Source organism: Neopelma chrysocephalum, unplaced genomic scaffold (genome assembly GCF_003984885.1).
Source record: "Neopelma chrysocephalum unplaced genomic scaffold, ASM398488v2 Primary Assembly neopelma1_25, whole genome shotgun sequence".
NCBI lineage: Eukaryota > Metazoa > Chordata > Aves > Passeriformes > Pipridae > Neopelma > Neopelma chrysocephalum.
In genome coordinates this window covers 40,223,839-40,250,951 of record NW_020897694.1, presented here as the reverse complement: position 1 = coordinate 40,250,951, position 27,113 = coordinate 40,223,839, and the positions used below count along the sequence as shown (strand labels likewise).

At 42.6% G+C, this 27,113-nt stretch overlaps 1 protein-coding gene across 1 annotated transcript; it reads right to left on the bottom strand.

Annotated features, from left to right (window-relative positions):
* Nucleotides 1-1,726: 1,726 nt before the first annotated feature.
* ADPRHL1 (ADP-ribosylhydrolase like 1) lies at nucleotides 1,727-23,133 on the bottom strand. The gene is made up of 7 exons (XM_027675040.1): nucleotides 22,850-23,133; nucleotides 18,863-19,027; nucleotides 12,962-13,087; nucleotides 10,230-10,370; nucleotides 7,049-7,176; nucleotides 3,283-3,415; nucleotides 1,727-2,162 (listed from the first exon to the last, which is right to left on the bottom strand). Exons 1-7 carry the CDS (start codon nucleotides 23,061-23,063, stop codon nucleotides 2,005-2,007), a joined length of 1,065 nt encoding a protein of 354 aa, XP_027530841.1. The 5' UTR covers nucleotides 23,064-23,133; the 3' UTR covers nucleotides 1,727-2,004.
* Nucleotides 23,134-27,113: the final 3,980 nt, after the last annotated feature.

The window sequence follows — 27,113 nt, the reverse complement described above, 5'->3', positions numbered from 1 at the left end:
TCTCTGAAACTCAACTTGGTCCTGCCTAGGTTGGATACAAGGTAAAGTGGGAACAGTTATGAATGCTCTTAGGGTTTTTTGGTGATTAGTTTTTTTCTAAAGGAAGAAGAAAAGCTGAAGTACTAGAGAAAATCCTACCTTATGAAAAATATGTTCTTCTCTCTTCTCTATTGCTGAATTTATATCAGGTATGCTAGAGGCATCCTAAACTAGAAGGAATGTTGTCAGAAGGTCTTGGTATTCTCTTAAAACAAAAGCTACTGACACAATTGCTCCTTTTGGTTTAGCATATCTCCAAAGCAAACAAGAAAGCATTTTGCAAAGCTGCCAAGAGAAAACATGCTAAAACAACAGTGTGAGAAGTAGCTCATAGTAAGGAAAACCTTTTCATATGGATATTGTCATGCACAGGGATCACCTGCTCCTGTTTCTGCCACATCCCAGTGACGATTCCGCAATGGCTTACATGGAAAAAGGCGTAGGAAAGTGCTTGTGTATTTTTAGCTATCTTTTTAAAACGCAATTCAGCAGCTGGAGAAAGGTAGGAGAAACCAACACCACGTAGGCAATCACACATGGTGGACATCAGAAAGTGCCACGCAGACCTCAGTTTCTGAACTTCTGAGGTAAAACATGAGGTTAAACACCAGGAACAAATTCTGAGCTCACTTCTTCTGTGTCATTTCACTGAGGATTCCAGATTTGTTCCCGTGCTGCTGTGGGGGCATCAGAATCTCCTTCATCAAGGTCTACTGTTTACTTTTTCTGTGGTATGCGAATTTTAACCCAATCATAGTTTGTTGGTTTTCTTAAAAAATGAAAAATAAAAGAAAACGAAAAAAATAAAAGAAGAGAAAAAAAAAGCAGAAGAGGAAAAAGAAAAAAAAAGAAAAAGGGAAAGTGAAAGAAAAAACAATGAAAAAGAAAGAAGATAAAAGAAAAAAGAAAAAAGGTAAAAGAAAAGTTGAAAAAAAAGTTGGTGAAGGGAGGGGAGATGAGGAAAGGCAAGGAAAGGAGAAAAAGGAGAAAAGGTAATAAAGGGAGAAGGAAAAAAAAAAGGTGGAAGGAAAGAAGAAAAAGGTAAAGCAGTTGTAACTTTTCTTCCTGGGGTTTTTGTGGTGCTCAGACTTGTGAAATGTATCACAGCCTGACTGTTGACCTATTACAACTGCTTGAAGACCTCAGCCAAAAATTCTGATACTGATACAGCAACATATAATCTGCTCAATCTAAAAATAAAGACTGATACTTAGAAAATAGTGCAAGATTAATTTATTTACAAATATTTCATCCAGTTATATTTTAGAAAAACTTATGTTTTGAAGAAGAATAAAAGTGTAATTCAGCAATTTTAGACACATTGATCAGAAATTTTAAACACAGTGATGCTTTGCTGTTCCTTGGAGGTATTTTTAGTGTTGGCTTTTCCTTTTCTGGAAGCTTCTAATGTAACAATACCTTGCACCACAGTGCTGATACGGGGATCAGTGATTCATTAAAAGCTAATCTATGAGACATTAGGTTTACAAGTGTCACAGACACATTAGATTTGAGAACAAGGAGGGACACAGTGGTGAAAGGATTGTCAAATATACAGAGAATATCCCCATAAGTGTATAATACCATTAGTTTTGCAGGAAAGCATTAGTTCTGAAAATTAATTTTGTATGTGTAATTACTGGTCACAGCTCTTTAGGAAGTGGTATTATAGCAAGTTAGACTGAAATCAGTCAAAAGACGTTTTATTTACTTTTTGCCATTTGAGGGTTAAGCAGCACTCCTTATATTCAGAAATCCCTACATCTGTAAAAAACCCACAAATATACATATCTAATCAGTCTAATAATTCTAATCAGTCTAATAATTCAGGTATCTTCACTTACACGTGATGTACACAGAGCCCTTCAGACTAACTCTTGGCTAATTCCTTCACTATGAATGTCAGTCAGTTACCTACAGGGTTTGATATAGTCTTTATAGAAAGAGAAAATGGCAGAAGCCGCTTTACTTTTCCTCCATGGATAGTCGGTAAAGATTCTCGCCCAAGTACTCCAGCCTCTCCCTTTGTTCCATGTCCTGGTACAAGCCTTTGGGAACCTTGCTCAGGCCATAAACCAGGCCATACAGGCAGCCAGCGATGGACCCAGTAGCCGCGCTTTCTCCTGTGGGTTTAAGCACAATTGCAATGGTCTCTTGGCGTCACCCTCACATATACAACCAAAATACTGCAGTGCACAGGGAAGGAAATGCTACATGCTGATGGAGTGTGGTGGGGACACGCTGGGTCAGTCCAAAAAGCTGGCAGCACCCTGTGTCCCGCCTCTGGCAGTACAGGTGAGGATGCCTAGGGAAGAGAGTGATGCCAAGGCAAGCTCATGGAGACGCCACTGTGGTGTGCACTGCTGGGCTGGGAGCTCTCTTGTTTTACAGAAGATCTACCCCAACACAGCAGCTCTCACAAGCAGCTAGCCAGGCATTGGTAGGAAAAAAGGAGGGAATAGTAGTTGCAGGGGTCTCTGTTATACAACAAAGGTCCTGGACTGGAGAGTGTCCTTTCCCTCCTCACAACACAGCATGTCACTGCACGTGCTTTAAAACATCCAGCCTTGGTGAGTAGCACTGATGCTCCGTGCATTCGGTGCCCACACGTTTGCCCCTGCCATGCTCTGCAGTGAGGGACTGTGAGCTCCCACCACTCCCTCAGGGCAGAGGAGCAACCCAGAGACCCTGCAAAGGGTCCACACCAGGCAGGGAGGGAATGGGTGTTTTGGGGCTGGGGTCCTACACCCCCAGCTATGCTGGCCCTCCTGAAAGCCCAGCAAGATGCATCTGCCAGTGAGAAAGTTATCTCGTGCACGAGAAAGTTATCTCTCGTAAAGCTGTAAAAGTAATGAACTGTGTGTCTCTAAGTGCTGGATTTTACCTGCCTGGCATTTGTTTGGCTGCTGTGTTATTTTTCTCCCTTTCTTGGTTTTACTAGATGCAGCTGAAAGGTTGCTTTGCCAAAGGTGCTTGTGTTTTGGCAAGAGAAGATGTCAGTCCTTTAGTAAGCCATACTGAATTTACTCCTCATGAGATGTAGATGGAGCAACATTTGAAAAGTGCCATAAACAGCTTGTGTGGCAGCTGCCGCCACAAGAATGGGGTTTAGAGGATAAAACCAGAGGTGAGGATGTGACAGACAACAAGGCAGGTTGGCCAACAGGGGCACCTGACAGCCAGGAGTGCTTTATCCCACCTCTGTCAAGGGAACAGGGAGTGGGAGGCACAGGGGACCCTCACCTCCGTGGAACATGGAGCGGTTGCAGAGCTCTGTCCAGTCCCCGCCGCAGCCCAGCAGGGCGTCGTATGCAATCATGGGGGCATCATGGCCTCGCCTTCCCCCCCGGCCTTCAGAGCTCCACCGCCTGTACGTCTGTGGGAGAGACAGCACTGTCAGGGTAGGGCACGGGAAATGGGGGCATGGGGCACTTGGCCACACCAGGATGATGTCTCCTCTGCTAAGTGGGAATAGCCCATGGGGCAGGGAAAGGGCATAGGCAGCTGTGCTTCAGGCACCACTGCTTGTGGCATGGGATGAGCTGGTACAGTGGCAGACGCAGTCTTGGTGACGCCTGAGGTGCAGGTATAAGCCTGCACTCCAGCTTAATGCACAGAGTTCTTGGCGGGCAGAGAAGGTGGTTCGATTTAAGCAAGCCAAGAATGCCAAAAAGCAGATCAAGATAGATTTCAGGTTCACATCCTAGAAATTCCTTATCATTTAAAAAATTAAGGTTGGTAAGGACTTACTTTGTCAGTCCTCTTCCTGCTTCTGGGAAATATTCTCAAATTCCCTTGTTGCACATTTGCAAATGTTTTCATTAGCTAAATTTTCATGGGAGGTGAAAAAGTTCTGATTCAGTAATTTTTTTAGGCACTTAATTTCAGACTATATTAATCCAATCCCCCTTCTCTGTCTTTTTCTTGCCAAACCTTTTCTCTCCTCTTCTACAAGCATTTGTTGAACAAAAGGGAAAATAATTTGCAAATGTGAGAAACATTTCTTCTTCAGAAGAAGAAAGAATAAAAAAGAACTCCAAACCCACAGTGAGGTTTGCAAAGGAAAAATGGATTTTCTCTAGAGGAGATACCTCCAGAACTCAATTTTTCCTGCCCCAAATCCCCAAATTAACTCAACACTGACAAATTTATGATTAAAAAATACCTTCCTATTAAGAAATGGGCAGCCTTTTTTCCAGAAGTTTAAGTTATGTTATGGCAAGTGGAATTGTTGCTGCTTGGCTGGCTCTGGGCTTCTGCAACAGGTGTGAAGGGTTTGCATTTCTCTCTATTCACTTTCACCTCAGCCATTTCATACTTGGTTGTGGTTTATCTGCACACACATCCAACACGGCAGAGTTGGACTAGAGCTTCACTTTGCTGCTTTCTTTTTCTTTTACAATTTAGAGAGTATTTATGCCTTTATGCTGTTCTCTGCCACATGCAAATTTCCAGCCTTATTGATGCAGTTTGGATGCTGGTGGAGCAGCACTGACACATGTGTAATACTACCAAAAGCAAGGGGGCTCAGAGTTGAGGTGCTATTCCGGGTGCCCAGCCAGGTGGCTCAAGTGTCACTCCATTTAGTCCTGCAGGTCGCTGCTGCTCTGCACACATCCGATGTCGTCTTGCTAAAATGACTCTACATTAGGGATAACGGTCCTTAGTACTGAACCTGGGGGGACTTAACTGCGCCAAGGCAGCACTTCTCAAACTTTTTCAACTGCAGCACCTTTGCGCAGCCCTGTGCTGTGCTGTGGCACCAGCCCAGCTTCCCTCGAGTGGGCCGGCAAGGACTTCGTACTTGGATGGGGTGTCAACATGTACTCTCTCATGCTGATGGCACTGAGCTGCTGCCAAGCCCGGGGAGGTAATTCACACATCCCCTCCTTGCTGTCAACCCCTGCCGCCAGTAATTACAGCTGCCTCTGACTTTCTCACCCTTCAGGACCTGACCTGCTGCTGGCTAGCACTCCCTTTTCGTTCCTTTTTTTCCCCCTTTTCTATGTCCTTTCACAGTGTTGGTTTAAGCAGCTCCACCTTAAGAGAACAGTGTCCTCAGAGTCTAATTAACCTGGATGACTTTGGTTTGGTTCCTCCCTCATTTTGTCTCACATTGAGTTCAGTCTCTCACATTCAGCCAGGAGAGTGGTTTTTTTGCAGAAGCAGCGCCTATCCCAAGTGTGGATTAATGTCTGCCTATTCAGTGTGTACCTAACATCTTCCGAATGCATGCCACTGAAAAATGATTTATTTTGCACTGGCCTATCTTGTATTTATACATTCAAAAAGGGGTTATTTGTCTTTCATCCTCATTTCTCTTGTTATCTCCAAATTTAAGCTGTATACCAGCTTTTACAGAATATGGTCTTTTCTGCTAAGCATTTTGAGGTGTGATTTCTTTTAGGGAGGGAAATTGCCTTTACAACATGCTCAGATCTACATTCGAGGGCTTCACTTTTGCATACATCTGACATTGTGCCTGCAGAAAGGTGCACCTGGCCAAGTAGGAACATGCATATGGTGACCTGTTGGCAAGAGTGGTGCCAGATATTGGTGCTTTATTAATTAAATGTGTGAAGGCAAGGGGCTATACTCCCAGACTCAAGGGTACAGTTTGTCTGGAGGGAATGCAAAGGAGAATCCTCCTGGGAAGAGGCCAGGAAGAAGGGTTACTTTCTCCTCATTTATTCCTTCCATTGCTATTAACAAGCAAATGAAGTGTCTCGACTTCTGCCAGGCTGTGATCTCCAGCTGGTGGTGGAGTCTGAGGGTCAAGCAACATTTTTCCTTTCTTGTTTGTTCATCAAAATAAATAGCTCAATAGGCCAAAATAGTTGGGCTAGGGAAATGAAGGTAAATTTTGCTTCTGCATTAGGAGCTCATGCAGTTCTCTCTTGAAATGACAATGGGGAAATAACGCTTGGTTTAATCTCTCCTAAAGCTCTGCTAAGACTCCAGTAGTACTGGAAAGAATAAAAAACTAGTAGCAAATTCATGGCACTGAATTAGTAAAATAAACCTGGAAGAGATTCTATTCTTTACGTTTAGAGTGAGCAATTTCTTATTATCCACAATCTAACTTCCACTGGCACATTTCACTGCATAGATAATCATCTAAAAATACAAAAAGTGACTTCTCAGAATAGAACTATGCTTTAATAGTCTGGAAAAAAAGGATTGATTTATGGGAAAAGGTGACAAGAACCACATACTTATTGCTTAGCTGCTAAGTGGAGAGCTCTGGGAGGTGCCAGGACATATCAGATAGCTGTAAACACCAGGGAAGAAGACACATTATTTCTCTTGAGTTAAGAAGGTATAACCAGAAGCCATGAGGCAAAGGAAAGATCATGTACACTATAAAATAGTGTCTCATGGGATATGGGGAAACACCGTCTCTCAAGATACTTAAAACTCGCTTGGGCACAGCCCGTGTTGGCAGAGAATCACTTAGGATGTCTGTCTTCTGTTCAAAGGACCACAAAATCACAGAATGGTTTGGGTTGGAAGGGACCTTAAAGACCATTGAGTTCCAATCCCCCTGCCATGGGCAGGGACACTCTCCACTAGACCTCACCAAATCCAGCTTCTCATGCCTGGGGGGGATTTCTGTGGGGCTTTGGCCACAGTTCCATTAGGCTTTAGCCACAGTTCCATTAGGCTTTAATGAGAGCCCTAGGCAAGACATTTGCTTTTTCCACCCTCAGATAGCCATAGTTTATGTTTTGTACATGCTCTGGGCACCAGATCATTGAGTTTGCCTCTCTGCACTGTTTTCTCTGTTTGCAGCGACCTCAGGACTGGTGGCGATTGCTTTTTAAAAATTATTTATTTATTTATTACATTAAGATGGGAGTTGTTTTTTCTTTCTTGAAATTTCAGAAAAAAAATAAAAGCTTTTTGACTACTCTGGCACTGGAATCAGTTGAAAAATAGCAGTGTGTCTCTTTGAAAACACCTCTCTCAGTTTAGATCCTTCCCAAGAGCTTTTGGAAGTTGCAGTTACCTTTTCTCTCTCCTCTGCGTCATAGTTGTCTGGAAAGACAGGTTGATTCTTATTTTCCTCATTGATTTCTCTCTCCTCCAAATAAAACTGCCACTTGGCTTCGAAGTAAAACCAGTGCTCCTGATATTCTGAAGGCAAAAGAAATTAATGATGCAGTATTTCATCTCGACAACGCTATCAGTTCTACATTAATAAAGTATTGACTGACATGAAAACCCAGGTATTTTACAGTAACATTCTGCATATATACTAAGTATGCGTTTTAATATGGAGTGGGACATCTAATTGGAAACAGAGGATGTGAATTAAGAAAATACTTTCAGAATTTTGTGTTATTTTAATGGTATATTAAAATTACATTAAGATATATCAAGATGAGATTTTAAGCGAATTTACTGAAGAGCACTCCAAGGAAAAGATGAGAGAAAAAATCAACTCTATGCCAAGGTTTTTATTCCTTTATTATGATTAGAGAATATCTAAAAATGCTTCCATGTCCTAAATATAAATTGCCACCTACCTCAGTTATCAGTTTTTAATCACATAAATTCTCCAGTATTCCTGTTCTATTTTCACAGTATTTCTTGTGTGATCTTTCAGGAAAAGGCAGATAGGAAAGGCCAAGTTTTCCATTTGCATATATTATAATCCATATCAAATGTAATAAACTAATAAATAACACACACATCTGCTATCCGTGCCCATAGAAATAGGCCTTTTTTTAATAATGATACGTCTTTCTCCTTCTTTTCTTTCACTTTAGGAAGTGAACTCTAATCATGCTTAACATTCTTTATAAATAATCTTGTTAAATTTAGTTTATTTGCAAGCCAGTGCTCTGGTTCACCCTTTTTATAAAGGCTTAAAAAGGCTCCTAAGTCAGTCACACTGAACTGTTAAGCACATAACACGTACCTGCCTGCAAAACTGAGGCTTGTAGGAAACCCTGCTTGGCAAGGTAATGGGAGTAAGGAGTTAGAAAACATGAGATGGACCAGATAGCTAAGTATGCCAAGGCAAACTAGTGATTCGGTGTGGGACTATTGATGTAAAATAAAATCAAGCTTTCACACTTTTTCCCTCTCTCCTGCTTGGCCACTCAGTGGTGTGCTGCAAGTGGCTGAGGAGCGCACACACAACCAAACCATTCCTCTGAAGGATGTAATCTGATTTTGCTTCTTTTCCTAAAATGCCATACAGGTGACCCTCTTTGGCAATTATGACATTTAAAGTAGGGGGTTTTTGTAAAAAAAAAGTTCAAGCAGCTTTGTAGACCTGATACTTTCACAAGGTTGCCAGTGCCCCAGCCCCAGACAATAATGAGCCTTCAGCCACGTGCTTGATACTCCTGGGAATGCCCAACTGCCCTTTTTCTGAGTCCATGACCCAGTTTGGACTGATCAGAAGGAAATCATTCACCAGACCTAAGAAAGGGGAGGTGTTTAGAAAAACGGAGCAAAAGTGCACTCAGAGCCATCAGGCCAAGGAGAGCATCTAGATCATCTAGATGCATCTACGGTATCTAGAGAAAAACAAAGCAAATGTTGTTAGTTGAAATAAACTATCAACACCCACTCCAGCAGCTGGTTACAGTTGGTTTTAGAAATGCAGGTGACCTGACAGGTTTCTTTCCCTTTTTCTTCAGCCTCCCCCCCATTTCCCCCATAAGCATAAACACCTCAAAAGTGAATGTTTTCTGTGTTTAACAAGCAAGGAGGTGTGATTATCCCACAGGCTCAGAAACAGTGGTACTGAGCAGTTGCAGGAGATTTTGGTTGTGTGGACCTGTAGCACGCTCAGAAATCCCATGCCATTAACCCTAGCAAGGCTCTGCACCATCTGTTGAGCCCAGACAACATGACGGTCACACGCAGGTCCATGGAACTATCTGGCAAGTAATCGCAACTGGATATCAGAGAGGGGTGTTGAGTCGAACTCTCTGTGACATGGATAACAAACACAGTGTTTGTTATCCTTGAGGGTAATATAGCTAAAATAGCGTTTTCTAAAACTGGAGGACTGTGTTTGGCAGGATTTCTTTGCAGCACATCTCACCAGCCAAGGAGCTTAACTTTAATGCAGGACACTTTTCCCGATACCAAAATAGGACAAAGCTCAACAATACAGGCACTAGCCTCAGGAGTCCAACACGCATACCTCCACGCCAAGGGGTCCTGCTCGAGTGGAGTGACAGGGGCCTGCTGCAAAGCCACTCAGAGAGATACTCACTCACATTAATCCTGCACCTGCTCCTCATAGGTCTCTGCTAAAAAAATCCTGGTGTGCAATGAGGCACAGATGAAAATGCAGGGTGTTTCAGGAAGGCTTCCTGGTGCTCCTTTCAGACTTTAAAGCAACAGCTTTCCTTCATGAGTAAATTTTACTTTCTGAGTGATATTGAGTAAAGATTTCCATTGAATTCAGTCTTTCTCAACAGCTGTCCCTTAATGTCTTTCTTCAGTGTTTTAATGTAATGATACTCGTCTGTCCATGGCAGGTCTCACCATTACAAACACATCACTCTAGGGCAAGAGTGGACTAAAATACCTTTGCCCCAGAGACCACATACATTAGTAGCAAAAATAAAGTAATAATATCAAATTCAGTAGTTATGTGACATTCAGTTGTTTTAAAACAAGTATACAACAGGCTGTATCTTAAATATTTGTCAGAAAAGAAACAAGTCAAATCTGAATTTGTGGTCAAAAGCTAACTCTTGGTCAGAAGGTGGGTGAAATTTTCTGTAGGTGAAATTTTCCTGGCAGGATGAGAAGAGTCAGTGGTTTTTCTTATGGAAAATATCGGACTGTACTAATTGATGGAAGGAATCTGAATAATTCATATGTCAGCAGTCAGTTTGCCTAATTACCTGCTGAATAGAATTGCCTTCCTCCCCTCTGCCCAGGAATTTCAGAAGACTTCCTGAAAATAAAACTGTGCAGTAGGGCATTGTCATTGCTATTTCTCTTTGTATTTTTGCCACCAATATGCCAGGCAGAAGAAGGTGGCACCACCTGTGAAGAGCTTACTTCTCTGAGCAGAGAAAGCAGGAGGACAACCTGGGGAAAGAGGAGAAGGGGAAAGCAGCAAGATGGAAAGACTAGGGAGTGATGTTTCTTCAGTGCCTTCCTAGCTAAACATAGTTTTGAGAAAATAATTTTTTTTGGCTCAGACTCCTTACCTGCCATGTGACGAATGGTCTTCTTGCAGTATTCTTCAGCCATCGGCACAACCTTCATCATGTCTCTTCCCCACTGCACAAGCGGTTTCCCTTGTATTGCGTATGCCACAAAGAGAGCTGTGCATAGGGACCCTAGAAAACCTGGAATTTACAAATAACAAGGATTACTAATGTGCAGTCTGTGCCAGTTGCATCCTTACCTTGTTCCTCATAAAATCATCAGTGGAATGCTGGCTGTTGGGTAGACTGGTGAATGTACATAACTGATCTCCACCTGTTTGCAGGCTGACCCGTGGCATGTTGAGATTATTGGCTAATGCGTGGTGTCTGCTGGTTTGTGACTTATTTTATGTAGAAGGGAGCTTGTGTTCTCTGTGGTGTAACGTAACAGAAATTGAGGTAGGGGTCAAAAATAAACATCACCCACCAATGTGATGTTGAAAAACTAATTGAAGTCACATGAAATAATTGCCTTGCACGAAGTGATACAATTACAAGCTATATCATCTTGCTTACAGAAACATCCAGCCTAAGAGCAGTGCTTATTAGATCTAACACTATTTCTGGCTCATTTTACTCTAAGGGGACAAGCCCATGTCCCCTTAGACAAAAGAAGCAATTGTCCAAAAAGACATGCTGTCTGCCTCCTCAGTTAGGTCTTCTACTTTGATTACAAATATTGTAATATTGTAAATATTACAACAATTGTAACTGTTGATGGGCACGCAACACTTCCATGACATCAGAAACAGAGGGGCTCATTTCTCATATTTGCTTGTACTCTTGGCATTCTTCAAAGGCAACAAAACCAACCCAGTGCAGTGAGCCAAAGAAGCTCAAGAAAACAGCTCAGTCACTTAAATAAATCCCAGGTGAGCAAAGTATGATGTGTGTGCTTCTCCAGGTATGGGTCCAAAAGCATTCACTCATGCATAGAGGTAAGCATGAACTCTGCATGTTTCACTGAAGGTAAAACCACATTCTTTTAGGAGGTTACAAGTCCAGATGAGATGATTACCAATTCCCTCTGCCACAAGACCTGCAATACTAGGTCAGGCCCAAGACACATCTAACTAGAATCCAATAGATGCTTTCATAAAGAATAAAAGCCTGGGTAGGGCCAGCTCAAAAGGTCTCAGAAAGATATCGTCTAGCTCAGATGCCACAAAGATCCTTGAGTGCCACATTCACCATGAGGGTGGCTGCAGAGGGTTTAGCGGGTCAATCAAGGGACTAATAGGGGGCAGTGGGACAAGTCAGTGCAGAGGGTAGTAGAGGCTGGGGTGTGCCCTGAGGATTTTCAGGGGGCTGGCAGTCTCCTCCTGCCCACTCCCCAGGCTGCCTGTCCCCCTGCTGCTGCTGCCCTGCTCCCCCTGCTCATGGCAGCCCTCACATAGCCTGCTGTCCCTCACTGGGGAAGAAAGTAAGCCCTGGCCAAGGTTTCTGGCTCTGCAAGTAATGGCAGTACAGAGTGAGCCTAATTGGTTTGGCCTCTCCATTTCCCAGAGCTCCTAGGCTAGCTTAGGGACAATTTTAATTATACAGCTTGATTGCTTTTGACCGTGGCAGGCCTTCTCCTCCACTTGGCCTGATCCCCTTTGAACTCAGGCATATCTGTGGACTTTGCAGCTGCCTGTAGCAGTGACGTCTGAGGCTTGACTATGCACAATATAGGGAAGTATTTCCTTTGTTTGCTTGTTTCAGTCCTGACTGACACATCAGCTGGGTTTTCTCAGTCTTTGAGTTATGATGATCACAACTGACATTTCATTGGCACCTTTCAGGGTGGTAGTGAGGTACATGGTGGCCCTTCCACTGCTCTCCTCCCTGCCTCTCCACTTTTCCCAGCTGAAGAGTCCTTCTGGATATAATTCCTCCTTGTATGGAAGGTGCCTGATCACTGGAATCCTCTGTGCTGCTTTTTTCTGGGTCTTATAAGCCCTTTCTGAGGTGAGAAACCCAGACTGCAAGCAGTCTTACTGCTACTAATGCACCATGGACTTTACACACCAGCTAAATGATATTTTCTGATTTGTTTTGAATTCTTTTCCTCTAATTTTATGTCATCCTGATGGCTTTTCTGACTGCTTCGTAGCACAGAACGTGTTGAACTTGTCACTATTCATTATGGTTTTATTTATTGCTCTCTTAAGCAGATAAAATGAATACATGCTTACATAGCATAAAATTATCAAAATGACAGACCTGAATATTCAAAACAACATTAAATCTACTTATTTATGTTTGGTTGAGAAAATGTTTCAAATTGTATCCTAAAATATGTGGAGTTAGATTTTTTTTGGCTTACTACATTTACCTACAGTGATTGGATATGACAAAACCTGCCAAGAGAAAAATGTTATTATCCCCTGAACCATAAACTTGCACGATAATAGTGAGCCATCTAGATATACACGAATCCTAAAATTTGATCAGGGCAAGTAACACGAATATGCTTTGGACAAGGCAGGTTGTGTTTAGTTATTGAGATTTTAGGAGACAAAACAACTATGCCCGAGAACGCTGTCTGCATAATATACAAGGAAATACATAAACCTATATAAGTAATATGTACATGTCTTATATTATCTAAGCAAAATTCAAACTGAGGCATTGCAGTTTACAAAGCAGAAGCCGTTTAACCAGGTGAACTCACAGGAGCCACATTAGTCCCTGCAGAATTGAAAGGCCGCCCCAGGGATGTCAGTGTGCTGATAGGTCAGCAGATTTACCTGTGGGATGGTTATGAGTCATTCGCCCACATTCAATGCTCACTTCAATAAGTGATTCCAGCCTTTCTGGCTTCCAGTATCGCATTCCTAAACACATGGCTTTTGTGGATGCTCCAAATCCAGAACCTAAAGTAAAAAAAATAATGCCAAGCATTTAAAGGAGGCGGATGTTACACAGATATGTTGATAAAATGTGAAACAAGCACACTTTATTAATTCAACTCTAATGTGTGAAAGGGACTCCTTAGGGAATGGGAAATTACCATGCAAAACGAGTTACAAGTTTTAAAAGTTTCTTGCAAGGAATTTTGCTCCTACACAGTCATTCAGGTTTTACAGGTATATTCCAATATTCTCAAGTGCTACAAAGAGAATAGTGTGTTCAGAAAGCAGTGCGCTCTCTTGCTCACAGCACTTGTTTGATTCAAACTCTCATCTCATCTCTTCTCATTCTTGGCTGACACTGCTGTTTTGCTTGCTCCAGATGCCAGCACTAGAAACAGAAGTTTGAGAAACAGATACATTTTTCCTACACCCTTATTTTAGTAGCTATAAGCACATGATTAAAACACTTTATAGGTGTATCACAGTTCATCTTATAATTTTAATGCATATTTCATCCTACAGAGCCTCACCAGTTTCTGCTACATACAAAAATAATGTGTCCAAAAAGAAACTAAAGATTACAGAGCCAAACCCTACAAAGTTAGACAGTGTCAGAACTGAAGTTTCCCATGTGACCCGAAATTAGTGCTTGTGTGCACACTCGTTATACTACAGCCTGCACTTACTGAGCTTGGGCTTGGGAATGTCTGCCCTGTGCAGCACAGAATTTATTTATTGAATAACTAATTCAGAATTCCTTTTAATTCTCAGCACTGAGTGCATGATCCCAGGTGTTCACCTTTCAAATGCTTAATTGAATGGAGAGTTAAATTTACTAATGAGTTTCTCTGCAGTACTTATCACAGTAATATCAGGATCCCACAGAAGTTTTAATGAGCTTATCTTCACAAGGCACCACTGAGGTGATTATCTCCTCTTTGCAGCTGGTGAGCCAATGCCCAAAAAAGCATTAACTCATTGCAGGCACACATTCTGAGATGGTTAGGCTTCAATTTTTCAAAGTACTTGGCATTTTTCAGCACTGTCTTTGCTCAATCACACTTCCCAGTGACCTTGGGAATAGCTGAGAGCAACCAGCGTTCCTCTACTTGGTCCCTGGAAGATAAGGGGCATATTTATGCCACCTAATTTTAGCCTATGTGGAACTTGCACTAGGAGCACAGTCTTCCTGTCTTTCCCAGATAGGCAGCACGAAGAATGGCTGTATGTCCATTACATGTCCATTACACACATTGGTGTGTACAATGCCATAGTAGGAGCAACTCATAGGCCAGAGTGAATTGAAGCAGCAGATGCCAAGGAGCCAGGGTCAGGGCTTTCAGTCTTATCTGGAGAAGAGCCCTCAGCTGCTCCCCTGGGCTGTACCTGCTGTGGGTGCAGAGCATCAGGGGCTCTCTTGGAACACTGCTTGCCATTTCGTCTTATCCCAAGTGTCTTCAGCTCCAGTGCCCTAAGGTCATGAGTGTGATCCAAATGTGGTTGTGGAGGGGCAGGAAGATCTACTTTAAGTCGAACTGAAGCCTGAGCCAAACTAACATAAGCCACCCAGTGGCATTTCCAGGTACAATATCTGAATTTCCCTCTTAAGAAAAGAGCTCTTCTCCCCTCAGAGTAGCTATCTTGAGTGAGCACCCTAGGTAGGTGATCTAATTAGGTTAGCTGAAGAAAGCTCTTCCCTTCTTCCTCAGAGTCTAATGTGCAAATTCTGTGTGCAGTAACTCTTCAAAAAAAAGGCCAAACACTGGATAAATGTGACATGAAAGGCTTTTCAGAATACCATTTTATTCTCTGCAGGCTCAGAGCCTGATTCCTTACCCCTGCTAGCCTTTCTGACAGTGAAATGGACCCTCTCCAGAACACCTTTGGCCACTGCATCTGGTGAAAAGGCTGGATACTTGTCCTGCAAATGGTATGTTTGTTGCTCCTGATCCTCATATATGCTGCAGCTGTAGTATCTGGTTATTAAGGAGCCAGGAGCAGATAGAACTGTCTGCCTATCCCACAGATCACATAGAACTCAAGGAAGAGTCCAGAAAGAAATCCAGTCTTCCAGGGCACCAGTCATCTTAGCTGGGAGAAAATATTTTCTCCTTATTGCAAGGCCAAACCCTTCATTAAATCATCCACTGCCATAGAGCAGCAAATGAGAGTCTTCTTCACTACGCAAACCTGAATCCTACAAATGACACTATCCATGATGTTTATCCAAGAAAGGGGGGTCTTGTGCTACACAAAGCTTCTAATTAAATAACATCTCAGTATATCCAAAGTGGAGGATGTACTACAGTAATCTGACTGCTGGCCTGAAGTAGCTTGTCTTTGCAACTTCATTGTGTTCCTCCAGTCTAGGAAGTTACATTAAAACCTTCTGCAGAATTAGACAAGCAAACTCAGTAACAAAAAATTCCGTCACATGGAGTAACAGTAAAGCCAGACAGGGCTTCAGGTGCAGCTGTTAGCTCCCATACCTCAGTATCTACCATTTGAATCAAAGACGTAAGGGACACTGAAACTAGTCCAAGCAACAGGAGAGATACGTGTAAGAACATAAGGACTGTCCTCCATGATCAGACCAAAGGTCAACCCAACTTATCATGTCTGACAGTGGCCAATGAAGAGGATACTTAAGAAAGAGTAAAAGTGCTATGACCCCTTGTACTAAGCTGCTGACAATTTGTCTCCCTGATCCAGGAGGCAGCTGGCTATTTGTCTTTCTGCTTAATAACCCTTGAAGGATTTCCCTTGGTTGAACTTACCCAGCTCTTTTTTGAACTCATGTGAACTGTAGCATTGGCAAATTGGCATTGGAAAATAGTTATGCAGCCTAATTAGGTGTTGTGCGAAGAAGTCCTTCCTTTTGCTTGCTTTGAGCTCATGGCCTCCTACTTTCACTTGAAGTCCCTAGATGCTGTCTTAGAGGAGACAGTGATTTTTTGCTTTTCCTATTCATGTTTCCAGTTATTTATGACTTTACAGCTCTCTATTGTAATGTCTCAGGCATCACAGCCCTTGGAAGCAGTTTTTTTACCAATCCAACCATCTTTCCCCATATCCTTTCTAATTGTCTTTCATCCTTGTGGCAGGAGGGAGGGATCAGATCATATACAATAATCAAGAAACAGTGGATATGGATTTATACAGTGGTGCAAACATATTTTGTGTTTTGTTGTCTGTTCCTTTCATGGTCGTTTCTTATCGTCTAATTGTTTTCTGGCTCTTACGCAGCACTGAAATGATGTTCTTGTAGAACTATTATAGCTCCATGATCCCTTCCCTGAGTGGTATCTGGATAAAGACTGCATCTATGTATATTAAATTAGGATTTCCCACTCCCCCATGTATGACTTCTCACTTATCTCCATTGTATTTGGTTCTGCTGCTGTGCCACACAGTTGTGCATCACTGTGAGCATCTTTTACAACTCTGCATCATGTTGTCTTTGATTTTGCTGACCTGCTATGCACTTGCATTTCCAGACAGTTTGTGGACATGCTGAACAATAGAAATCACAAAAGTTGTGTTGACACCTCTTATTAATTAATTTTCATTGATGCACTATATTATTCTCTTTTAGTATGTAATACCTCACTGTGCTTTTCTTCACTCTACATCTGTAGAATAACAAAGATTAGGGTAATGGCTGCTAAGCCCTGAAGACAGTGTGTCTTTTGTGACTACAGACCATTCTGCATGAGAACTTAGAACCTGGTACCTTTATCTCCTGTGTATCTGCAGCTTTTTCTCTTCACTTTCTCCCCCTCAACTTTCTGCATTTAACTCACACTTTTCCCTCATGCTGCTCTGCCAGTGCCAACAGCAAAAGGACACTGTTCTCAAATGCTTCTCGGAAGCCCAGCAGCTACAAACAAAGGCCTGCTTAGATGCTGCAGCCTCAGCCTGAAATTCATGATACAGGTAGAGCCAAGCTATTTGACTGGCCATTTCCTGTAAATTGTAAACAAACTCTTAAAATGGAAGGTATTAGACAGTCTTGGGCAGGTCTTCTGGTGGTCACAGGAATCTCACTAGCCTCTAACATAACCCAGGTATCTCTGCAACCAGTGTGGCAATGAGCATGACATGAGGTGGCAAAGAGACACACAGGGCAGTTTGACTTAGGAATTCAGTTTGCTGACTACATCCACAAGAATTTGAGCAGAGAAGCATCTTATAAGCAATGCAAAATTACCTAAGCTAAGATTTCACTCATCTATAAAGGCTGGCACATAAATTATTGCTAGAAGTAAGATAAGATAGAATGACCACAGCAAATCAACCTTTTGGTTCCAGCTTATCCAAAATATAATCTGACTGCTAGGCATTCAAAGCTAGACATTCAACGCCTGTGGCGTGTTTTTGCCTCAAGAAGAATTTAGTGAAAATTTGATTATATGTTAATTATGTCCATAGCAGTGTCAGGTCCCATAGTAGACCAAACATCTCCTGCTCAGTCACTGGTTCTTTTGCTCTCAGGGTGAAAAAAAAGACTTCTTGAGATGTTCAGGATGCTTATTTGTCAGACCAGATGGAGAAGGTTGTCTTTAGCTCTCAGATCTCAAAGCAAGAATTAATTTTAGATCCTTCTAGCCCAGAGTACCCCCAAAAGCAGATATTCATCATGGACAGCTGGGGAGGAGGAAGGCTAAAAGAAGAGATGTAGCTCCAATACAGCAATGGGCCAGGGAACAGCCATGTTCAACTGCTTATTGAGCAATGCCGAGAGCTGCTTGGGGCTAATGGCCACTCCCACAATTATTTTGACCAAATTTTATCCACTTGCAATCAGAAAACAACTGAAAACAACTCCCAAAGGGGCACTTTCTCAAATCTGACCAACGGATAGCAGGGTGGGCAGAATACCCATTTCGCTTCCAGCAGCTGTTGTGAGGAGCGGGGGATGAGTGAGAAATGCTTTTTGTGTCAAAGAAAACTGACTGCAGAGACCCAGAAATAGCCATGGCATTGTGCCACCAGATCTTTGCCTCGGTGTTGCATCAATGTGCGGTTCTGTTGAGAAGGCCAATACGTACCACAGTGGCAGAATGTCACACCAACACAGCACAACATCCCTGTGAGCTGCCATCGTTTCACGGCTGCCTGGGTCTATCTCCTCTGGTGATGTGTTGTCTCTACAGGCTTTCAGGATTAATTGCACTGGATGGGTATGTGTTGTGCATACAGCTGCACACTTGTTATTTAACTTGAAGTGGAAATTCTATTCATTGTAAAAGTAAATTATCATAAAGAGAGAGAAAGAAAGGGTCGGGGTAGGTAGACCAAGCTAGGAATATTAGGGATTACTGGCAAAACAGTGATAGTTGTTAGCAGGGCACCCAACTGGAGAAAAGTCTCTGTTTTCCTTCCAGTAAACGTGTTGGTGCTTAGAGCAATTTACAGGCTTGGCATTTCATTTCAGATCTGGTATCATTGAAAAGATCCAAGTCTACAAATGTTTAAATGAAAAATGGCAGAAAATATTTCTTAAAATAACCATTAAACTCAAGGACAAAGATCTGGACCCTGAGGCACAGAGCCAAGGACAAAGTCTCTTTAAATAGATGTTAAAGAGGGAGGGGTTCGTTTAAGAGAGGACACAGTGCCCTACAGAAGGAATTTTTGGCAGATCTCTTGCCATCCTCAGGCAAACATGGAAACGTTTCAGGGGTAGTGGCCTTTGATGTCAGGGGGGAAAAGGAAACAATTTCCATGTAGCCACAAACACTGAGAGCATGCATTATTCTAGCCAGGACCTATAAAAGGAAAGTGGTACCGTACCCTTTTCATTGAACGGCGTGTGCCAGGCGAGAAGGTAGTTGTCTGGTTTTAATTCCCTACAGCCTTCGATGGTGGCGGGGTCTGGCCGCCTGCCCGAGAGCTTGTCAATAGCATCCACGTACCGTTTTACCAGCTCCCGGTACAGATCTTCTAAACACCAGTAATCTGCTCAGGGGAGGGAAGAGAAGGTTGTTGTGTCATGGCAGAAGAAAAAAAGAGCTTGGAAACCATGCAAGCTCACTACGTATTTAAGAAATATTTCTGTTTTCACTTCCAATACACCAAGTCATATTTCTGGTGCCACTTGTCAACACATTCTTACACACCATGAGAGTGGGCTGGAGGGAGAATGGTCTTAACTCTCAGTTCTCATCTTTTCCTCAGTACCTTTCCACTTTTAACTCCTTCAACTGGAAAGATGAAGGCATCCTATTAATCAACAGTAGCTGCTCAAGGCCTATATTTAAGCTCTGTGGTGTGAAGTAATTACAGAGGTGTCCAACTGTCAGGTGAGAGCATGGCTGCCAGGGGGACTGGGAGAAGCCAGCTGTGCCTGGCTTGGCCCCTGCCTTTGCAGGTGTGAATCGAATCTAAAAATGAAAGCCTATTTTCTTTTAATTACCACATTACAGAATTACTTTAAGAGGTATGTATAACTAAACACAAAAGCAAATTAGTGACCTTCTTTTTTTAATCTATATTTTACATGTATTTTGTCTAAAATTTGTAGTCCTTTCATGTAGAGATGCCAAGATCTTTTGTCAGTATAGTATCAAGAACAGTGAACTTATAAAAAATATTATAAAGATCAGTAAGAGTAGTAAATCCCTAAAGTCTATAGCATTTCCATCAGATAAATTTCTCTCTGTAATAAGTTCACTAACAATATCTGTTCATAGATTATTTTTACCAAGTCCTACAGTTTTGCCTAGGGATGAACATATATTGTAAAACATATACTGTTTCTTCATGTAGTTGCTTCTGTTGGCTGGTGTTGTGTATTGTTGGGCTTGAAGAGTCCTGCCTTTGGCTCTTGTTGAAGAAAACCTTCCACTGCCATTTATTATAGCTGTGTTGTCAGTGGGAACAGAGGAGGCCAAAGGGATTTATCCACTTGTGTATTTTCTATGTACGTAGAGAAACTCGGTTTAATACTTGGTTTGATGCACAGGTTGAATAATACAGCAGGGGAAGTTCTTCTAAAAATATCTTCATTTTATCAGAGATGCTGAATTCTTGAAATCCGCAGAAGCAGTTTAATTTAAGAGAAAGTTTGGAGTCCCAGAAGCCAGAGTCACTCTGAAGTACCAGTTATGCAGGCAGGCAAATAAAGAAGATCAAGGGAAGAACAAAGGTTCCCCTCCTTTCACATAAAGTAGTACCCTACCCGTTACACTGGCTATCCCACATACAATCCTAAAGAAATAAGACACTTTCAAGCTGCCAGCTCTTTCCAGATTTAGGAGTCATGTGTCGCAGTTTATCCAGATGGGAGCCAGGAGCAGGATTTACTGCCTTGGCGTTTCCTACAGAAACCTTGTCCCCAGAGCCATAGTCCCTGTAGTCCAGCACCTCTGGGCTGCTCAAGCCCACCATGGTTCCCACACCTAGAGCCAGGCTGCTGTCTCAGCTGTCAATCAGACAGGTCCTTTCTTTAGAAATGAACTCTTATTTTTTATAAACCCATGTCTAAGAGAGGAAAAGATTTTACTTGCTGCAGGGATAGTTCCCCTGGATTTGATGATGCTGTTCTTGTTCCTCCCTTATGGGGCAGATTCCTGCTGGAAGTGCATGTTTTGTTTATCCTTCATTGTCAGAAGAGCCTTTCAGTCTGTGCACACGGTGGATTTGGGGATCACCAGCTCAGTCTGCAGCAGCATCCACAGTCCCAGCTGCTTCTGGCCATGACACTTCTGGAATGTCATCCTTGCAGCCAGCAAGGTGATGGCCAAAATCCCCTCTCCAGGTGAGAACTGCCTTTGCCTTAACACAAGCATCCACCTCATGATTGGCTGCTGCCACAGGCGGGGAGCTCTCCCGAGGGCAGTGCCCCAGCGATGGGATGACATGGTGAGCCTAAGCCCAGTCTGCAAGCACCCTGCAATTGCCTGCAGCTATGCATCCAGGGGATGAGGTGGCCAGCAGGCAGCCAGCCAGGCAAACAGGATGTGCACGGAGCAGGGCAGTGAGGGACAGGGATATTTTTATTGCCTTTTTTTTTTTTTTTAATTGGTAATGTTCCAGACACCCAATATATTCTTTAAAATCTCAGTCTCCACAGCAGTGAGGGCTGACTCCCCACTGCATGAGGAATGCAGGTCTCCAGGGCTGGTGGCAGCTGCTTTCAGCCTCACAGACCCACATTCACCTTCTTTAGCTTCGCTCTGTTGATGTGGTTGATTTGGAACACAGGCTGGGCCATGAGCAAGTCCTGGAGCCTTTTTGCATCCCCCCTGCCAGGAGGAGACACTGCTGCAGGCAGGAGTGGTTCTTGTTTCTCTTGTGGGGAGCAGAGAGAAAGACTCATTTTCTCCTGTTCACCAATGTTACTGTGAAATGAAGATTTCTTACTAGAATTCCCTACTCCATCTTGCTGTTTTCTCTCCAGACCATGAAAGCACCTTTTTAAAATGCTTGATCAGGCCAAAGAAATAAGAGTGTAGGATAAACACAGCCAATGGAAATTATAGCTGAAACTTTTTTTTAGAGCCACAGTCCTCCTGCTATATTTAATTAAAAGTTATTATTTTACTGTTAGTCTAACTGGCTTGGTTATCCAGAAGTTATGGTTTTAGAGAGTTCAATAAGCAAGAAACATATGATACGTATTTAATCATACCCTATATTCAGAAATATTCTAGTCATCTTTTTTCTTGATAGGCTGACATCTTGCTCTTATCTTTAGTGTATTAGCTATCCCTTAAACCATTGGTTAACTGATAGTCAAGTATGAAGGGCCCAACACACTCTTCAACTGATCTCTATGTACTAAATTTAGAGCACATTGGAAGCAGGCAGATAAAGCAGTGAAACAGGAGCACCAGGGAAACTTCATTGATGTGAAGAATACTTAACTGCATTGTGAGCTTCTGTTACTAGGAGTTATGCAGTCTTATGAGTTTTCAGAAAAATTAGAAACATTTTTAGAGAGATTAAAGAAATTGATTAATTCTGAAGAGGCAAAATGCTGCTGAGACGTCACTGTTTTCTGGTGTACTTTCTATAATCTTGACAGTCTCAGAAAGCTCTAGTTTGACAGGTAATGAGTCAATATAAATACTGTCATATCTTAAAAAGGCTATACCTTAAGAAAAAACAAATGTTCTCTCTCAAACCATTGGGATTTTAGAAGGCACAGCTTAATAACTCCACAATTCTGACAGACTTTATTATAAGCATAGTATGTTAGAATACTTTTTGGACTAAAGACATGGAACTCTCCTTATAAAGCAACTAGTACTTTTTCTGGCCTTGCTGGTGCAACCTTTTGTCTGAGGTGCAGCAGAAAGGAGACAGTGCTGTGCTTTTAGCTGAAAGCAGTACTAAAGTAACTCTATCCAGCCTGGAGTTCTGGACACAAATATGTTAAAAATGCACTTAGAAGAGTTCTTATCTGTTACAGATGAATCTCTAGTGGCTATATTATTCCCTGATGTATTCCAGCATACAGATAGTACACTTAGCAATTATTTTTGTTATGCTGCACATGTGGCATTTTAGTCTTTAAGCTTTAACTAACTGTATACACCTAGGGAAAATAAAGGGAGAGCACCTCCACTACAGAAATCAAGACTCACCAGTTTGTGTGATGGTCATAGGACTGTGCTCATGGAGGAGCCAAACTAATGCACATTATCATTCACATAAGCAGAATTTCTGACATGCTTTCTCATGAATTCCCCAGCAATCAGGCTTATTTTAAGAAATGCAGCCCCTTGACAGTTCTGTTCTTCTCCAGACTGCATTGACTAGTCCCGTCGTACCTACCTGTGATGACAGCCTCAGCTGTAGCCATGTGCATGAGCGTGTTGTCACTTACTGGCCACTTGTCCGAAGAGAGCACCAGGTTCTCAAGCCCTCCAATTTCCTTCAGCTCCTGCTGGATTTTTGCACCTAAGGCATTGTTTTCTCGGGAGAAATTGCGGTAACCGAGAGCATCCCCTACCCCAGCCAGAACGAGCGCAGCTTTAAATTTATCCATCCCCGAGACACTTCCCACTTTCCTTTTGCCCAAGACAGTCACCGAATCTTGATCTTCCTTTGTTCCTTTGCCTTCGACTCAGCTCCCCTGACACTTTATATCAGCCATTGTGTCACACCGACAGCACTCTCTATAAGGCAAGGACTTCCTTTTCTGGCTCTGCAGATGCCATCTCTTGTCCGGGACCCGACAGAGAGGAAATATTTCATAACCCAGGGATTTTGCAGGGGCTTTGTTCAATGAAACTGTAAGAGCAGACCTGCAAAAGCCTCAATTCAGCAACCCAGTGTAAAGCAAGCCAGGAAATCCTTAGCCCTACCCAGCGTAAGTAACTCTACACCCAGAAAAACAGATGCCTCCACAGGGGTGCTTATTTATTCAATAACCTGTAAATTAATATTTTTTCTCCTGCCCATTTTTGGTATGCTGAAGTCAACCTCCCTCTCAGGGACCAGTCAGAAGGAAAGCCTGTTATAAAAGCAGTTTTTCAGACTCTGTACACACTAGAATGAGGGATTAAGCAGTAAGAAATCTAGTCAAATGCAGATGACCTCTCCCATTTCTAATTATGCTCTATGGTGATATTTTGTTAACAGCTTTCTTATTCTCTTCCACCTAGTACAAGAATGTTCTGCTAATTCGCTGCACCCCTGGATAAACACTGACCAAAACACCAACTTCAATTTCATGCCTTACTCCCTAGCAAAGAGTGACTTTTTCCTAAAGCCGAGCTCAGGTGCAGCCCACACTTGGACTCTGGAAGGAAACTATTTTGAAAGATGTATTTAAATGGCATCCTGTGAGTGTAAGAAAGTCCTAAAGACTCACACATTACTACTGCTTTACAGATAGAAATACAAATGTAAATATAAACTTAGGTGGGACCCCTGGTGGCCTAGTGGTTAGCGTGCAGGACTTTCACTGCTGCGACCACGGGTTCGATTCCCAGTCCCTCCCGGGCAGATGGAACCCGTTAGCCCTGTGTGGCCATCCATCTATGAGAAGGATACTCTAAACAAACCTACGTCCTGAGGACCTCACTGCCATTGTCCAAGCTTGCTTGGCCCTGGCAGATGAACCTTAGGATTAAAGGGTGGGCTCAGTTCAGCGCAGGCTGTGTCTCACCTAAAAAATCCATTGCGCAGGCTGGAAAGGTAAAAGACCTTTCCCCAAATCTTCGTTCGCGAAGATGGGCCATTATAAACTTAGGTAAATAAACAGAAAGCTTTGATTGACTTGTACTTTTGATAAAGGATACCTGGGGAAAGGTCTTTGCTTTTCTTTGATCTTTTTCAGAGACCAATAATGATTGCTTTTTAGATGGAAAAGGCCAGCAGGGTAAAGCATGCATCCTCCTAGCACCCAAAGCAATAAGCAGTTAATCATAGTCTGAGTTACTGACGTGTAGAAATATCACTGTACTTAATGCAGTTTCAGGACACAGAGAAGCATTGCCATGCCTGTTCTACATCATAGGAAATAAAGTGCCCAAGTGGTGAAAGTAGCCTCTGTTAGCACACACTTGTTTTAAAGATTGCGACTTGGTTAACAGAAGTGCTGAGTATTAAGAAAAGGACACTGAGAGTGTTTTCATTGCTAGAAAACATCATCTCTGCCCCGAAAAAGAAAAAAAGAAAGGCAATTATGCCTTAGGATGCCAGGATGCCAGGGGCATCATGTAGGGACTAGAGGATATGCAGGGCCAAGTGTCCGCCAGTGGGGCCACAGCCAGCCTGCTCTAGAGCTGGCTTGCCATGAACAGTGAGGATGCCCTGCATGGCTGTGGGAATAAGCATCATCTCCCACAACCCGGGCATTTATGCAACGTAGAGGTAATCTTAGAGCCACCCCTGCACTGCTAGTTATCTCAGGTTCCACATGTCTGAAAGCAAACACTCAAGATGGAAAAGCAAGGCCAGGACAGCTTAGAAAAACACACCAGGCAGAAGCACTGACATTGATTTCTCTGTTACAGGTCCATCCACCCTTCTGTGGCATCCACCTGTTCTCTATTCCTGCATAGCATCACGATTTGGAGGCACATGGGAATTTGAGCTTGCAAAGCAAGGACAGGAGAAATCACCTGCTGAGGCACTGTGGTGAGCTAGTAAGGGCCTCATCAGATGGAAGGTTCCTTCCTGAAAATGGGCAAAGCTATTCTTAGTTTTCCATTTATCTTTTCCTTCTGAATGTGGCTGGCAGTTGCACTGCCCTTTTGCCTCCCATGGACTTTACCCTGTTGCACACACACTTGGCTGCTCATAACACAGCTCAAATTAGGAATAAAATCTCTGGCTTCAGAAATAAGGGTATAATAAAAACCCAGAGAAAAATTCAGAGTTCTATTTCTCAACTCTATAAAATAGAACATGCAACAAAGAAACTTTTATTTAATTTATTAATTACATGTGATCTCCTTTTCATGTACTTCCATCGCCTGTGAGCTTTCTGGGCAGAGGTAGGCTAGACACACTGATAACTACCCCTACTCCCCACAATGGAGACAATTATTTGTAAAACATCATACTTACATGTCTTAAACAGAAACAAAAGACAGTAAGTCCATTAAGATGGAGAAGTATGCACAACAGGAAAAAAACCCACCAAAACAAGCAGAGCTGACAAAAATATTTGGTAAATCATATGAAAATGCAGCTTTGTGTCCTTTCAGTAGTGTATATATGACTGTTTTCAGATAGGGAGAATCCAGAAAAAAAGGAATGGGAAGGCTGGACAGTGAAAAGGCTTGTCTGCGTTGGTGGCAATACGCTGTTTCAGCTTAACTGTATTTGAAATGCAACGTGAAAACATGGAAGCACACCTTTGGCAGACGTGGCTAGAGTCCTGCCTCCTCCACCTGAGGGGCTCTGCACTGATGATCTCCAGCACCCAGGTGAGGGCTCATGTGCTGTACAGGCATTGAGGTCTTCTGTGAATAAATGAACTGGCAAATGGACTGACAATGCTGTGTGCATATAAGCCCTTTTTAAGTTAAAAGAAGGCGACTACACCCCAAGTGTTTCACACATGACTGAGTGGCTGATGCTTCTGCCATTCAGAAACACTCAGCAGAGAAATGCTCCAAGTTCACCTATCCAAAGGATTCAGAGCCATATCCTGGAAAATATGATTGATACCAGATGGGTGTCAGACTTCTGTTAGAGCTGCATCTTTTCAACTATTGAAATGAACAACTTCACTTTAGCAACAGGATCATTCCTTTAAAACACATTCATTGAGAACCAGGAAAAAAAAGAGACTGATTTTATGCAATTCTTTAATAATGGAGATGAATCATTTTCATAGTTTTACATCACTGCTTTGAAGGAAAAATAATCCTTTAGCAACACAGCATGGACTTCTTTCTTCTTTTCACTCTTGACAGAAAGCTGAAGTCTTGACATGGAGCCTATGGGGTTTGCCAAATAAGAGAGTATATCACTGCTTGGAAAAGGAGGCACAAGAAAAAACACATGGGAATTTGTCAAGTATATGCACCGAGAGGCTGTATCCCAACACTCAATCAAAACTTGAATGCCCCTAAGCTTCCCCAGCTCTTCTCATTAAGAGGTGAACATCGCACCCATTCGTCTGAAATACAGCATTTTCTGCATGTGGTTGTACAGGCAGCTGCAGTTGCAGATCCCTCTGTCAACAGTTTAAAACAAAAAAGTTAATTTTAGAGGTGTGTCATCTTCATCTCTAATTCTACCCAGCACACTGTATGTAATGAAAAGATCAGAAAACACACTTTGCTGAACTGGTTCATGGTTGTAAAAATATTACACTTTTTCTCATTCAGAAGGGCTGTGCCTTTTGGTGGGCCAGATGCTGGTTGGCATCAGCTGAGGGAAGCTACTGGTGCTGACACCTGAAAGGAAAAGAGCTTGCTGTGGTTCAAGTATCAGCATCAGCAGTTTTGCTGTTATGGGAAAAGGAAGACAAGACTTGTGTGACACCAAAGCAGCCAGTGGTTGGTGAAAGCACTGGAGAGGGATGGCAGCTGGGTGAGGACGGAGGGCAACTTAATTATTTCGATTTCAACTTTCA